At 38.6% G+C, this 15,350-nt stretch overlaps 1 protein-coding gene across 2 annotated transcripts in view; it reads right to left on the bottom strand.

Annotated features, from left to right (window-relative positions):
• Nucleotides 1-7,919, bottom strand: part of LOC136348739 (cationic amino acid transporter 2) — a 39,793-nt gene extending 31,874 nt beyond the window's left edge. The window contains exon 1 of one of the 2 annotated variants that reach the window (XM_066299861.1): nt 7,716-7,919. Coding sequence is in view for 1 of the 2 variants with exons in the window: in XM_066299860.1 (XP_066155957.1) it covers nt 1,278-1,308 (31 nt within the window). In the remaining variant the exon portion in view is untranslated. Of the gene's footprint in view, nt 1-1,277; nt 1,373-7,715 lie in introns of those variants that run through there. The other variant, XM_066299860.1, reaches the window with a different exon arrangement.
• Between the last annotated feature and the right edge of the window lie 7,431 nt (nt 7,920-15,350).

The raw sequence follows: 15,350 nt of genomic DNA, 5'->3' as shown, positions 1-15,350 counted from the left end.
CTTAGCCCAAATTTATGGCTTCCGCTAATCGCACAACACCAAGTTTCCAGATAGGCCTGATGTCCACAACCAGTTGGCTGAAATCATCAGTGGAACAATATCATCTTCAGTGACGAGTCGCGATTTTTTTTGTAGGTCAGTGATGGTCGCAGAAGGATCAGACGACATCGAAGTGAAAGAAGAAGTTAGCAGTTTTGTGAAAGGCGCCACACAGCCGTAACACTTGGTGTTATGGCTTGGGGAGCGGTATGTCTTGATGTCTAAACTCACTCCTACAATTCTTCCAAACTTCAGAAGACATGGCCAATGCGTTGCAAACAATTTGGGCAGCCACGCCTCAAGAATTTGTCGATAATTAGGGGTGATCCATATGGATTAGGGGTCTTCCAGAGTAGGAGCCCTAGGGACAAGCACTGGAAGTCCTGCACACTATAAAGCCTTTTAAGATAATGAGGCAATTTCTGTTCTAAAGAGCTTTAACTTTGTTATTTTTCAACAATTCAAAATTTGTTATTTTTTATGTTGTCTCTCCGTGTTTGGGATCTCCCTTAATTCCCCACTTTAATTGCACTTTCAGGCCCTTTTGTAAAAAATATTTCCCTGCAGCTTATTCCCTCTTTTATTTACTAAACATAATTTTTTCTTAAATGTCCCCTTCGATCGTCGAGTAGTGTATTTCGGTATAAACAACGCCTTTTTTTCAACATAAAGAAGTCAAAGTAACAAAATAAAATTGTGCACACACCCCTGTGATTCCCTGCCACGGAAATCCACCCATTATTTGACGGATACGCGCAATTAAACCGCAACGTTGCAAAGGGATAGATAAATCCGTGCGTGTATGGACACCTGCTACCTGTTCGAAAATCAACCTGGTTTTGGCCCCGCTATTTCTGATGTAATGGTGTGGGCGAGTTGGGCGATTTTATGAAGGCTTTCGATTGAATCACGTTTGTACAGTGTATTACGTTAAGGGGATTAGTCCGACGTAGTACTTTCCCCCCGTTCCTTTAACCTGAATTTTGGGAAAAGAGTTTGTACGTCGGCCGAAATGTGTGCTTTTTTACGGGAACAAGTGAAAATATCGTTAAAAATGCATTTTCAGTTCGTGTTAGGAAAAATCTGATTAAACTTTGCGGGTAAACCAATGAGGCGCCGCGGAAAAGCGAGTACTACGTGGCGATCCCCTTAATGCGGTTACTCAACCGCTAGATATTACCTAAATCTTAGCTTATCATAGTACTATGACGCCGTGACGTAATGGTCTGCGCACATACCTTCGTAGTTAAGATCACAATTGTGGAACATTATTTCAAACGTATTTTTAGACTAATTGTGGGTTCACAATCAAAACACCAACACATTGTTGAAACGGTACTGGGTGTTAGGAAAAAGACTTTCGTAAATTTAACTAATAATTAGGAACGTCGTTTTGAACAAAAAAAGTTCCTTACAGCAGGTGTCGTAAAGATAGCAATTTCTCCGGAAAGCAAAAACAAAATTTCTTGTGAGAATTGGCAACGTCGCGTGGTGTTTACTTCGTTTCAGTATCTCCCTGAGTAAGGTTTTGGGTCTCATACCTGAACTACTGAACCAATGCCTTATCACTTTACCCGCAAAGTCAACTTGGGCGAACCGTTAAAGGGTCAGGTTGGCAGGGTGCGGCGTTGCCGCTTACGTTCACTTTTACCGGTTAACTTCTGTTATTACTTATCAATTAAGTTTCGAATTTCTTTTAGCAATGTTATTCTAGAGTCGTTTTAACTTTTTTCGTTAAACGTCGAACAATCAGCATTTGCCAAGTGCGTTTATCAACATTTCATTAAAGGTTCAAGCTTATCATAGCTTTTCGGTTGCTAACTTTAAAATCCTTTTTTCAACTATTAGGTTTTCAACCTCTGTTGTAAGGGACTTTTTTGTTCAAAATCGTGCTGTTAATCATTAAACTTGCGACAGTTATTTCCCTAATCCCCTGTATAAAGAGCGTGTTTCGCCGAAAATAAGACCTGGTCTGGTATTAACTTTTGCTGCAAAAGACGCATTAGGGCTTCTTTGAAGGTTTGATTTAATTAATATTTATTCAAGTTGAAGTAATAAAGCTGTTTTTTTTTAAATATGCAAAAATTATAGAAAAAGTTGAAAAAATTATTTAATTTCTTCAATCTTCGAAAAATATAGTCACGTCGTCTCCTTCTGAACATCCAGATGAATTATTCAGTCCCCGAATTCCAGCCTGAACTTGTAACATCTTCATTACCTCACAGATCATGGACCCTCTCATGATGACCAGTGGCGCCCTCCTCAAATAAGCTCTTCTCGTCTGGGTACATTATTCTATGCATTCTTCATCCAAGTAACGACTAAGTGTCCGCGTTCATTTCTCTCTATTCTATTTTTAGTGTAGTCATTGATTTCAGTACGTAAATGATCTTTAAATGATTTGTTTATTGCAAAATCGACGGTATGAAGATACGCAGTAATTCCTGCCGGAATCATTATTTGATCAATGTTTCTTCCCGTAAGAAAGTTCCTCACGGCTTTGGCACGAGGAGTGTTAGCAGAATACCACGTGATCATACCTCTTTTGGTAGAATGCATCGATCCACTTTATTATCGCCATTTGCCCTTAGAGATGACTAGAGGAGGGACTTTCTTTCTTTCGGTACTTTCGTAGGTAGTGGAGGAAATGTAGATTGGGGAAGCGCCCTTATGACCCCAATGGCAGTTTCAGAGTGTTGATCAGAGTAGTTTCTTCCGTAGTAATCGTGTTGGAGAGTACGCACATAGGAAATCGATGCCGTCAACAAAAGTCTTGAAAACAAGAACAAATTTAATAATTTCATTCAGTTCATATGGCTGAAGCAAGCCACCCACCCAGTGTTGCGACGATTTAAATTCGTCTGGGGCGGCATGTCTAGCTGTGGTACCGTTGCAAGAGCAAATGCTCGACTAACAGCCCTATGATCGACCAAACGCTTTGTTCTTCTGTCAGCAATCTATTCTATGTCTTCCAAACCAGGCAATAATGGTCGCCCACCTGATCCACACTTACCATTCTTGCCATTTCCCTCGTCGACTTGTTGACTTTGGATGTTGTACTCGGATCGCCACTTTCGAACCATTCATAGGTTCATGTCCCTTTCCTTACAAAAACCAGTCAATTTTTAATCTCTGGAGTCTTCAACCATTCCTTTTCTGCATTCCATCGAGTAACTCTATTTTCTGCACTCATTTTATGTAAAAAGAAGTTAATGAGCAACTTAAGGTTGGTTCTTGAAACGACGTTTAGCACACCACCCGTGAATGGCGAATGGCGTGCGCCACTGATCAACACGGAGGCTGGGAAATGGGGTTCCCCGAGTCGTCCTGTTAACGAATTGGACTATGGCTTACTTTACAGGTAGGGCTTATATTAAAAATGCCTGCAAAAGTCATGCTAGGGCTTATTTTTGGTGGAGTTTTACTTTCCGGAAAATAACGTAGTAAATGAATCAATTATTCTACCTCATGAGGTTTGTATGTTGATACAACTTCTCATCTCTCTCTGTCATTTCTCAGCCCTATACAGGGAGCTCTAAAAGTTGGAACAGATTTATCTAAAATTTTGGAGTTCTATTTCGTGAAATTAATGACAAATATAGAACCACGCAAGTGTGTGGGGTTTGGCGATCCACTTACCGCTACACCCGCCACTGAGTGAAAAATGTACGGTTCTGTTACAAAGAACCGCACTTTTGGAAAAATTGCAATTTTGTTTAAGTGAGAAACAGCAATAGAAACCAGTTGAAGGAGAAATGTGAATAATTGCTGGATCTTATTAGATTTGCGATATTTTTTGGAGTACATCTTTGCTGAGTGCTGGAGACATGAAAATTGCACATTTATTAAATAGAGAAAAAGAGAAGCATGCCGGACATACTTTTTAAAATACAGGATGAAATGACGCAACATATCTAAATAATACATACAGAGTGGCCAAACGAAAACGAAACAGAGAATTTTTCAGAAATACTGTTTTTTTTTGACAAACGCTCGGGCACGTTGTGCTTATTATCCAGAAAAAATGTTTTTGTGACATATATTTCGAAAATTTGAAACATTTCTAGAGTAATTTGACAGCATTCGTTGACTACACACTGTCATAAGTCTTCTAGAAGTACTGTCCGAGTCGTGCAAACTTTATATCGTAAATAACCTCACAGAAAAAAATCTAGCGGAAACAAATCCGGTGATCCTGGAGGCCATTGTATTGCCCGTCTTCTTCTAATTTATCGTCCTGAAATCTTCGATCCAAGTACTGTCTGACAACCAGTGCATCATGCGAAGGTACATCACCTTGTTCAAATGTGAAATGGTTCTCATTGTATTCGTAACTGTGTCCAATAATTTCAGTTGAAGCTGGATCAATGGCGTCTCCCAATAATTGTAAATAATTATTTCCATTAAATTAAAGGAAAAAAGAGTGAGTAAATGATTTCCAAAAATTTCTCTCTAAATATTTAGTTTTTGATGTTATGTATGCGCCTCACGATAGATTTTAGGATTAGTATCTGATCAGTGGCGGCAGTTGTAATGATCAATGGCATCATTTAAGAAAAATGATGGCTCATTGGAAAAACAGATGTTAAAAATAAAATTGGAGATTTCTGTTGAATATATTGACATGAGCACGTTATTAAAATACACCCTGTCTTTAACTTTCCACAAGCATTGATGTTTCCGATAAATACTTGTAAACTCTTTAATAAACTCTGGCTGATTTGCCATGGTACGGTAAAATGTACCAATGTGTTTATTTATGGTAAAAATTTTGATACGGACTCACATTGGGGCCGGCAGTTCAAGAACTGAAATGCGGGACTACACAAGTTCAGTTTCCTTCATATATCGGCGGACGACAGGTCCTGACCTGCCGTCTGACTGATCGTGTGTAGTCGATAGCGGCCGGCCGGCTCTGGTCTCTCCGGCCACGACCGGCCGGCGAACTGTACGTGCAAAGATACCTTTAAGTGAAACTGTTCGTGTGTATTAACCGACGACGGTGGCCGGCCGTACCTATCAATCCGATCATGGACGGCCGGCTGACTGTACGTGTATAGGTACCTTAAAGGTTAAAAGTTACCACACTGTATAGTTTCTTTAAACAAACCTGCGGCTCAATATATGCCGCACTCTCTTGGTGACCTTATTTACGTTAATGTTAACTATGCACGATTCGGTGAAAATTCCGAATAAAATTAAATTATTTTTAACGAGTAATTAAAAAAAAAACTTATAAACGGGTGATTTTTGACAATGAAGTAAAATATTTTTCTTCAACCCCTTAACTGCAACCCTATCGAACTTTTTCTTAATGGGAATATGTGTCATGTGTGGGCTCGTCGAGAAGTTCGCGAAAAAGGAAATCTTACCATACATTTTTTTTTTAATTTTAGCTATGTGATTATTAAGAAATAAAAAAGAAAAAACCTTTTAATAAATCCAAAAAATTACAAAATCTTTCTTAGTCGTATCTACAGGTTATTTAACGTAGCAGATGCTGAAAATGGCTGCCGCCCTCTATTTAGCATGCTCGCAGGCGATGTTAAAATCCATTGATGGAGTTTCAAGAGGCCTCAGCCGGTATATTATTTGAGTCCACTCTAATTTAGATTTTAGGTCTCAACCTATGGGTATAAACCTTACCTTTCGCGTATCACTAAAGAAAGTAATTCAAGAGCATTAAGTCTGGAGATCTGGGTGGCCATTCAATAGTGCCACGTCGTCCGATTAAGCGACCCGCAAATATTTCATCAAGATATCCACAGACTTCAACACCAATGTATGGGAGAGTGCCGTCTTGCTGGAACGAAATTGTTCCGGAGAGTATATCTGGATCTGCCTCGTTGGGAAGTATAACAGACAGATCAGCCGCCATTTTGAAATTTAAAATGTCTAAGCAGCGTTCAGCTGTAGGGGTTTTTTCAAAAAAGAGTGGCCCTAAAATTCGGTTGATATGGTACATGTCCATAGGTTTAGTCTCTGAGGGCGCTACGTATGCGCTTTACATATCCAGTGTGGATTTTCCTGACTCCAGAAACGATAATTGCGCCTGTTGACCTCTCGATTTGACTAAAAGGTAGCTTCATCCCGAAAGGATATGCTCATTAGAAACCCATTGTTTTCGTCTTATTTGGATCTTTTTCTTTTCTTCTAGTTTTCAAAAACTTCGTGATTCTGCGTCTAGACACAGTATGGTTTTGGGCCAATTTTTCCTCAGAGAAAAGGCGATTATCAATTTTTCCAAAAGCACATGGCTGACCACCTCTGAACAAGTCCTCCGCTATACCATTTTGCTCGAATTTGTGGAATGTCGTATTCTGGATAATTTCATTTGCCCGATATTTTGCATTAAATAAGGCGAACGCTTAACTCTGACTTCGCATTCTATTCCCACATCCCAACAATGTCAAAACTTCGATGTGCTGCCTTTCTGGCAATACCGTTTTTGTCTAGCAAATCTAAAGAAAACTGTCAGATACTTTCTTATCCTTAAACCAAGCACCCTATGTTACGCCTATGGATCTGTCTCCCACTTACATTGCTCCTATTTGATTCTCATGAAAGCGTAATGGCGATGTTACAGCGCAATTGGAGTACTGGTTTGTTTGAAAAACGTCATCCCTTTTTCGGATACGACAAAATGATCAAAATATAGTTCAGTTAGATCAAAGGTCTAAGATCTGTTTAAATTACTACTAACTACCCTTAACGATGTGCTCTAGATAAACTCATGTTAACGGCTGTACGCCCATGGTTTCACAGCAGTATAAGTAGTCAAGACCCATTCATTCAAAAAGACATTCACATCCCAGATTCATAGAGATTCCATTATTCTAGGTTTATTCATAGTTATTATAGGATTATTAAATGTCGTTGCTGACTCTCTTGTGCATTAAATGCTCGTACTATCTTTCCCCATTGGAAACACTAGTGAAGTAAAAAGTTGTTAGTGACTTGCGTCAATCTTGACAAATCTACATCGCGGTGTCGACAACGTATAAAATACCGACTGGCGTCGCAACGGAACCCCTGGAGGGCACACAAATTAGCAAATTTAACGTTTTATTTAAATTTTACACAAAAATGCCCCAATTTAGAAAAAATGTTATGTTTATCGAGGTAATGAACTTGGCATGAAAAATGCAACATTTTTTCGCCTTATGAAGTACATCTTGATATGCCGAATACCACTTTGCTTGTTAATCTATTTTATGGATGTAAAATAAAAACCCATTTAGAATTAAAGACAGCGTATCGGAATTAAATTTATGGGGTTTTTCCATCGGCCGGGACCACGTCATGTAGAGGGTGGAGGGCATTTTCAGCACCCGCTACGTTACACGACCCGTAGATGCGACTAAGAAAGTGTTCGCCATATTCAGTTTTTAAAAGAGTTTTTTTTCTTAATAACCTCATAATTGAAATAAAAAAGGAGCGTTTAGTGTGATTTCATTTTTCGCGAGCTTTTCAACGAGCCCACACACGATACCTGTGTGCGTTAAAGAAATTTTTGGAAAATGGTTCATTTTGTTCGCCAAAAAACACGCAGAATCCAAAATCAACTCACTCGTTTAAGGTTTGTTTTTTAAGTTGCTCGTTGAAAAGGACTTAATTTCATTCCGGGCTTCGGTCCAGCCCTGCACATCCTAGCAAACGAAAGTAAATGGACTCACCTTTCAATAGCAAATTGCGTTTTCGACAGGGTCGCTTCTAAATTCCAGGTACCTGTTGCAGAGATGCACAATTGATTGTCATTTCGTTCAACAACAAATAATTAATTTATTAAATTGCACCATTCTATCAACCGGTAGATAAGGAATTTCCACGTCGTAAAAGACAATAAACTTATCTAACAAAAACGTTAATATGATGTACAATCAGAAATCAGAAATAAAAATTTTAAGTCGAGCTTGCGCCTCTTTCGACTTTTTGTTTGCCCGTAACTCAAGTGATAACTGTCGGTATCGTATTGTACAAATTTGTTTATTGGAATTTGATTGCGTGACAAAGATTGTTAAATATCTTGCACTAATTGCTGTTTACCAGTAAAGGATTCAAGTAGCTAGAATTATCCTGACGGTTCCGTGGGAACATGATCCATATACACGTACACTACGCCGTTCTGGTTCGATCTGGACATATTTAAAAGTAAAATAATTAACCAACTTCTTCGTTTTAAGTAATTTACTGACCTACTATAAATTAATTGCCTTAACTGCTTATTGGCTATTAATCTGTAGACTTCGTAGCTGATTTTTGCAGTTTTTTGCTTAATACAGGGTGTCCCGATTGAAGGGAGCCGTGTCGGATATCTCTCAACCGTCGTGTTTGGAAAAGCTTCCCGAGCCACGCCGATTGATTTTTCTGGAGGGACATGTTTCGACATGCACTTTTTTACGGATTTGAATGGGGAAGAAGGATTGTTTGATACCTAGTTTTAAAGGTCTTGGATCTCTCTTCGCATCGGGCTATAATAAAAGTCATTTTAACGAATCTTTTTTGCACAAATCGGAATTTCGTTTGTTATCGTCAAATTCACTTGCAAGAAGAAAACAGATTTTCTTTGGAAATTTTCTACTTCTCACCTCGGGATTTGATCAACTTCGATAAAAAAAAAAGTTGCTGGATTTGCGATTTTTTTACCGCGCAGGACCTGATTTTCTTCATTGTGGATAGAAATTGCCGACTTTTTCAAATAAGAATCTAGTACAGCATGCGTATGTACAGGGTGGGCCGCGAGCAACACCTCGGAATTTCGTGGCAAAGCCAAAAGGTTTTTTAACCGTTTCTTTTTCCGGATATGTACAGATGGAGTAGGGCTACATTTTAAAATTACTTTCAAAGTATACAGAGTGTCCCAAGCACATGTAATTAATCAAAGTTGTATTTTTTTAATTGGGACCCCTGTATGTTATATCATTTTTGAATTCAACCATTAAAAAAAAATTAAGTTTGATTAAGGTTTATGGTATGTAACTCCAGTCGTTTTTTAAATAACTCGGTTTTTGTCAAAATGGAAGACAATTTTCAATGTCCAATTCTTCATCCTACATTTAAGTTTTTAAAACAAAATTTTAACAGGAAGTCAGCAACGGACCAAATTTTGTACTGAAATTTTCAAAAAACCAACAAATTGTGCAGGGTGTTCCAAAAGCAGCTCCAAATTTGCACAACTTTCAACTCTTAATAACTTTTTTGATTTAAATGGGACAGCCGGTATGTTGTATTGGTGTTAGATGTCAAATTCACTTATCTACCGAACATCACTAGAGTCCCCTATACCTAGCGCTACCATACATGTTTAGAAAAATATCTCAATACTCTGTTTCAGCATATGAAATTTCCAAAATGGCCATAAAATTTTGACATTAAGTTACATTGCTATCTTGTTTAGGTCCATCATATACAGGTTGTTTCCTAAGTACGGTACACGACTTCGGGGGCGTATTCTACAGCTAAAATACAGGTAATTTTGTTACACAAACTGTATCCCAAAAATGCTTCGTTCCGGAAATACAGGGTGTGAAAATTTCCTTAAAAAATTACAATTTTTTAAATATTTCCGAAACTACTCGAGACATTTTAATGAAATTTTGCATGGTGTGAAAGTACTCCATATGGAAGATCATAATATTAGACTAGCGAAAGTAAAAAAAATCAAAAAAGGGTCTTGAAAAGTCACTGATATCATTGAGACTTCGAATTGAAACAAAAAGGAGAAAACTGTGAATTAACTCAAAATCTAGTAAATTTAAAAATTTGCATGTGCATATGGACTCAATTCACTCCTTACTTCATGCCTTGTCACCTCTCCAAAGGAACACGTCGAATTACCAGTATATGTATTAAACCTTTCTTTAATAAATCGTTTATTGTTTAGATCACGTTCGTTAATAGAAATATTTGGATCATGTGAACCTCACTTGATTGGAATTAGTTTACATTATCGAAAGTCGGCTGTATAAGCTGCACAAGCTATGACCAGGATATGGACGTCCATTGTATTGAGAATTTTGCTTTGACCGCGCAAAGGTATTTAAATGCTGCTCTTAAACCAATTGTTGTTCCTTACCCAGCAGCTATGAGGAAAAGATTAATTTGCGCGAATGATAATGCTCACCCACATAAGGCAAAATGGTGGATCATTTTTTACACAAGAGTGAAATAGAAACAATGAACTGGCCCGCTAATTCTCCCGATGCCAACCCGATCGAACCTGCATCTAGGAAGATCCACCACCATGAGAAATTTGCCATCGTGAATAACTCCTGAACTTTAGATCGCTCTTCCTGAAGCCTCGAGATACTGAAGCAATGCTTCGAGCCGTTTGAGCAGCCCGGAGAGATCATGCGCGTTATTAACATAAGATTTTCATAACTTCATAAATAAAATATTGTTTTCAAAGGCAATTGTTCAACGCATTCATTGTGTGCATCTATAACAATAAACTCTCTCAAACTGATCCACGTGACTTAAACATGACGCACTTTTTATGTATCGGCTCATTACGTCACAGATTAATCAGGAAAATTTTTAAAAAATCGCTTATTGTTTTGTGCTTTTAGCAATTTATTTTATTTAAAAATTCGTAGATTAAAAAAAAGGGAGCCACGCCACTGGAATTTCACATTACATATGCAGCGTGCACGAATTGTCCAACAATCCAGAAATATCTCGAAAAATATACGATTAATTAAAATATTTCTTATGTAAAACTTGAATAAGACTGAAAATTATATGATTCTGCGGTATTTAGAAATATACAAGGAACGTCATGAAGTAGCAGTGAATTGAAGTTGTGTAACATTTTCTGATTCACCGTCGCATTCTCAACACATTTCATGTAGCATATTCTATGGCTAACTCTAGCCATTCACTAGTGAGTGCAGATACGAAGAACACCAAACAAGCTGATTTTCATCGGATTAAATGCCCACAATGTGAAGATGAGACAAATCTGATGATTTACGAGGTCATCCCAAGTATCATTAATGAGGATGACGAAGATTTGTCTTTTTTTGTCTAATCTATAGAAAAATCAGACTGTTGCGCTTAACACCCAAAATTTCAGAATGAAGCGTGTAACTTTGCCCATAACAAGAGGTTTTGTTGATAAACAGAGCTTTAAAGCTGCTTTTCCCAATAGAGGACTGATAGCGAAATCTACAGAATAATTCGTAGATTCGAAGAAACGGGGAGATCCAATGATAAAGTTCGTTCTGTCAGACCAAAAGCGATAACCTGTAATGAAAATCCTTTAAATGCATTGCTGCAGTTCGTCAAAGATCCACAATTATTATTGAGAAAAGCTGCCGCACAAAGTGATATTTCGTTTAACTTCATCAGAGCTATAAAGTTAAAGAGAAACCATTTTGACCCTTACAAACTCGTTTTAATTCAAGAACTTTCAGCTGAAGATTTTAGCCCTAGAAAGACATTTTGCGGTGCGATGATGCGTTAATGGGAAGAAAATAACGATTACTTCATCCACATCATCCCTTCTGATGAGGCAACTTTTGTGCTAAATGGAGTTATTAATCGACGTAACTGTGGTTACCGCACAGCAGACATTGTATGCGAGAAACACACAACTTGTATGACGCATTTCATCGACTGTGGAAGTGAAATAAAGTCCCCCTAGATCACCGGACTTGGTGTCTCTTGACTATTTTCTGTGAAGCCACCTAAAAAGTACGGTATATGTCACGAAATGGGCAGATTTAAATGGTTGATTTGAAGGCAGATTGAAATTAGTTAAGAAGAAGTAATACTGACTGTCACATTACTCCTGAAATGCTAGAATGTGTTACTGAAAAATTCTGTTACAATTTAGTCCATTTTCAAGCAGTTCAGGAACTACATATTGACCATGTGGTTAATAAATATAACTTCACTAACATTAGAGTAATTTCCTATTATTTTCGTTTTTTCCTTAATTCTACGATACCTGTTGGCCCCAGAGTTAGCCGTAGGACATGTTACATGACACGTATTCAGAATACGAGGGTGAATCAGAAAATGTCAGACAGTTTGCCATGCTACAAGAAAAAACGTAACTTCAATGCAGCTTTGTGACGCACCTCGTACATTTCTGAATACCGAAAAATGATATAATGTTTAATTCCCTTTAACTTTTATATACGTTTTTTTTCATTGTATATTTTTCGAGATATTTCAGGGTTGCCAGACTTTTCGCAGACAATGTAGCTAAACTCTAGAAGGGGATAGGCAACATCGCTGGCAAGTTCGTGATATTTCAGTGGCGTTACAAAATTTTTCAATTCTCGATGGCTGAATACAGAGTTTTGTAGAATTTGAATTTACTTGAAACAGGACTTTATCACTTCAAGAAAACGCACTTATGAGTGCCGTATATAATGCGTATATACATATGTTGTACTCTGGGGAGACTGTTGCACCTCTCCAGGGCACTTAGTGGTATCTGTTTCCGCGGCTGGTTCTGTTTTAGTTTATACCGAAGAACCACTTCCGGTTTTTTCCAGACAGAGAAAAACTGGATTCGTGCACTTTTGTTTGATTATTTAATGCTTTATTTCGTAAATGACGTAACTCATAGTTCCAAGTAAAACAGGTTGTAAAAGACCGTACTTGGTTGATGTTTGAAGAATAACTAGCCACTGGTGTTTCCAAGAATAACTAATTTGATTGGGTTGCCAGAGTTTGTAATTGAGTCCCTTGAGTGATGAAACCACGCCCTGCTTGTATATGCACTGTAAGTTATGCTGGTTATGCAGTGAGCGATGCGAGGGTTGATTGCAGATGATTCTCCTCAGAAAACACAGACGGAACTGACTCAACTTGGTCTCTTCTGTTCCCCCCTGTCCCCAGACTCGGTCACCCCTACAGGAGGGGGTTGAACCGTTAGTCCAACAAGGCGGTTGGAAATTCCCATCGTCGCTCAGTCCAACTTCTTTTAGTGACCATAAACTTGGGTTCCATAGAAACCAGGAACCAGCCCCTTGTCAGTCTCTGAATTTACGGTTACCAATCTTGCAGCCCCAGATGTTGAATCTTGGACGATGGCCCATGTGCGGCCGATATTGTATGGTTCTAAGACTTCTCGGGAAATTCCAGATACGTTTATCAGCTAGCAGTAAACCGTACTGCCGCTACCCTTTGAATTTGATGCTTTGATAATACCGCGGGTTTATTGGTCCCCCGGGTATATTAACTTTTAGCATACTTCATTGCAGGAATGTGGAATTCCCAGAGAAGCCTGAACTGTCTTCAAACATACATATGTATATACACTTGAGGACTTTTATACCTCAATGCTCTAGTTTGCCTGGGAAAGCAACTTCACCTGGAATTTGAAGTAAAGTTAAATGTAATGTAATGTAATGATAGTGAATGTTTACAGCCATATAGACAAATCCGTATGTTCATAAATTTAAAGCTTCTAAAGTTTAGGAGCTATTTAGATAAGTCGGTTATTGCTGTACGTAATACGTGGAACGGATGAGCCCTAAATATTTTATGAACAAAAATGTTTACGAGATGAAGGACTGAACACTATTTCCAAAATTTAGATTTGAAGTATAAGCAGGATTTTGTTTAAATATTGTTCCTCTTTATTCATGTTTTTTGGTCTAAATCCAAGAAAAAGAAATTAATTTTCCTTAAATGTGTTAGCGCAGAAGACTCCTTCTTTTTATTATGTCAAACAGTTTGGGAATTTGCCTTATATTTGACTCTTGCAGGTCAAAACTGAATTTGAAGCAGCTATGACCATATCACGGACTGTCTGTAACTGAGATGTAATGGAAAATGCGCTAAAATCACCGAAAGACAAGGTATTAACAGTGGCGTTGGATTAATTACCAAGTGGAAGGGAGTTCAGAATAAAAACACATCAAAATAGGAAAGATGCGGATCCTGCATTCACGGAACTTGTCAGCAGTACTAGGTGTGCAGTCTCCAGGTTCTTTTGATCAATGAAAAATGGAAACTTTTAAGAGAAACACAAAAATGATTTTGTTCGAAGTATTGTCTCTCTCTATCCACACATTTTTCCATATCTCTGGCAATACATAAATACCTCGACGATAAAATGACGCGTCTTTGGACCGAAACCATTCGTTCAACCACTTTGGCACTTACTCGAAATTGCCCAAATATAGCCCCCCTGCCCAGCCAAGAACCATCAATCGGAATAAGTGAAAATCGGAGGGAGACAAGTCTGGCGAATATGGCGGGTGCGGTAGCAGATCCCATTTCACTGTTTTGGTGGTGTCCTGGACGATGAAAGTGCAACGGCTTGGAGCGTTGTCGTGCTGCAATATCACTCGTTCGCGTCTCGTGTTCCATTTGGTTGTTTTTCGAACAATGCATGGTTCAGATTGATTAGTTGCTGTCGGTAGCGATGCCCATTGACAGTTTCTCCCGGTTTCAGCAGCTCATGATAGACGACTCCTTTTTGGTCCCACCAAACGCAGCGCGTTGTCTTCTTTCTGAAGCGATTTGGTCGTCGAGGTCGCTGCTTCGCCAGGTGAAAACCACGACTTTTTGCGTTTAGGGTTCTCAAAATATATCCATTTCTCATCTCCAATAGCAATTCGGTGCTGGAAGCTCTTTCTCTTATGCCGTAGAAGCAAAATTTCGGATGTAGTTCTCCGATTTTCTATCTGTCTCTCAGTCAACTCATTCAGCACCCATTTTCCCTCTTTTTGAATTTGTCCCGTAGCACGCAAACGTTCGGAAATACCTTGGCGAGTCATGTTTAATGCCTCCGCAAGTCGATCTTGTATTTGCGTATCGTCTTCATCTAATAGCTCTTGCAGATCGGCGTCTTCAATTGATTTTGGCCTTCCGGAGCGTTTCTTGTCCTCGATGTCGAAGTCGTCACTTCTGAAGCGCTTGAACCGATCTACGCGAGTAGTTTTCGATGGTGCACGTTGGTCGTAGGCCTCCTCAAGCAAATGACGTGCGTCAGCTGCATTTTTTTTACAAATTAAAGCAGAAAAGCAAAGACTCTCGCAAATGTTGCTCATTTGGCACAAACTCGACATTTTCGTTATAACAAAAAAATACTTCGCGTGCGATAAATGTTGATATTCCACCTGGTTATTGATAACAACTGTCTAAGCCATGAACAAAACACAGTTTCCGCCATTTTGTCGCTTACACGAGGTCGTTAGCGCCATCTATATGTGAAACTCGGAAACTCAGTTGCGCAGCTACTATTTAGTGTAAGGGTCATCCCGTGTACAAAGACATAATTGCTGCAAATTAAACCTTATTTTCATTTACAAAGGAGGAGTTATTATGTAGGGAAATGAATGCTGTAG

The sequence above is a fragment of the Euwallacea fornicatus genome, chromosome 35 (genome assembly GCF_040115645.1).
Source record: "Euwallacea fornicatus isolate EFF26 chromosome 35, ASM4011564v1, whole genome shotgun sequence".
Lineage (NCBI taxonomy): Eukaryota > Metazoa > Arthropoda > Insecta > Coleoptera > Curculionidae > Euwallacea > Euwallacea fornicatus.
This window is presented reverse-complemented; position numbering and strand designations above follow the sequence as displayed.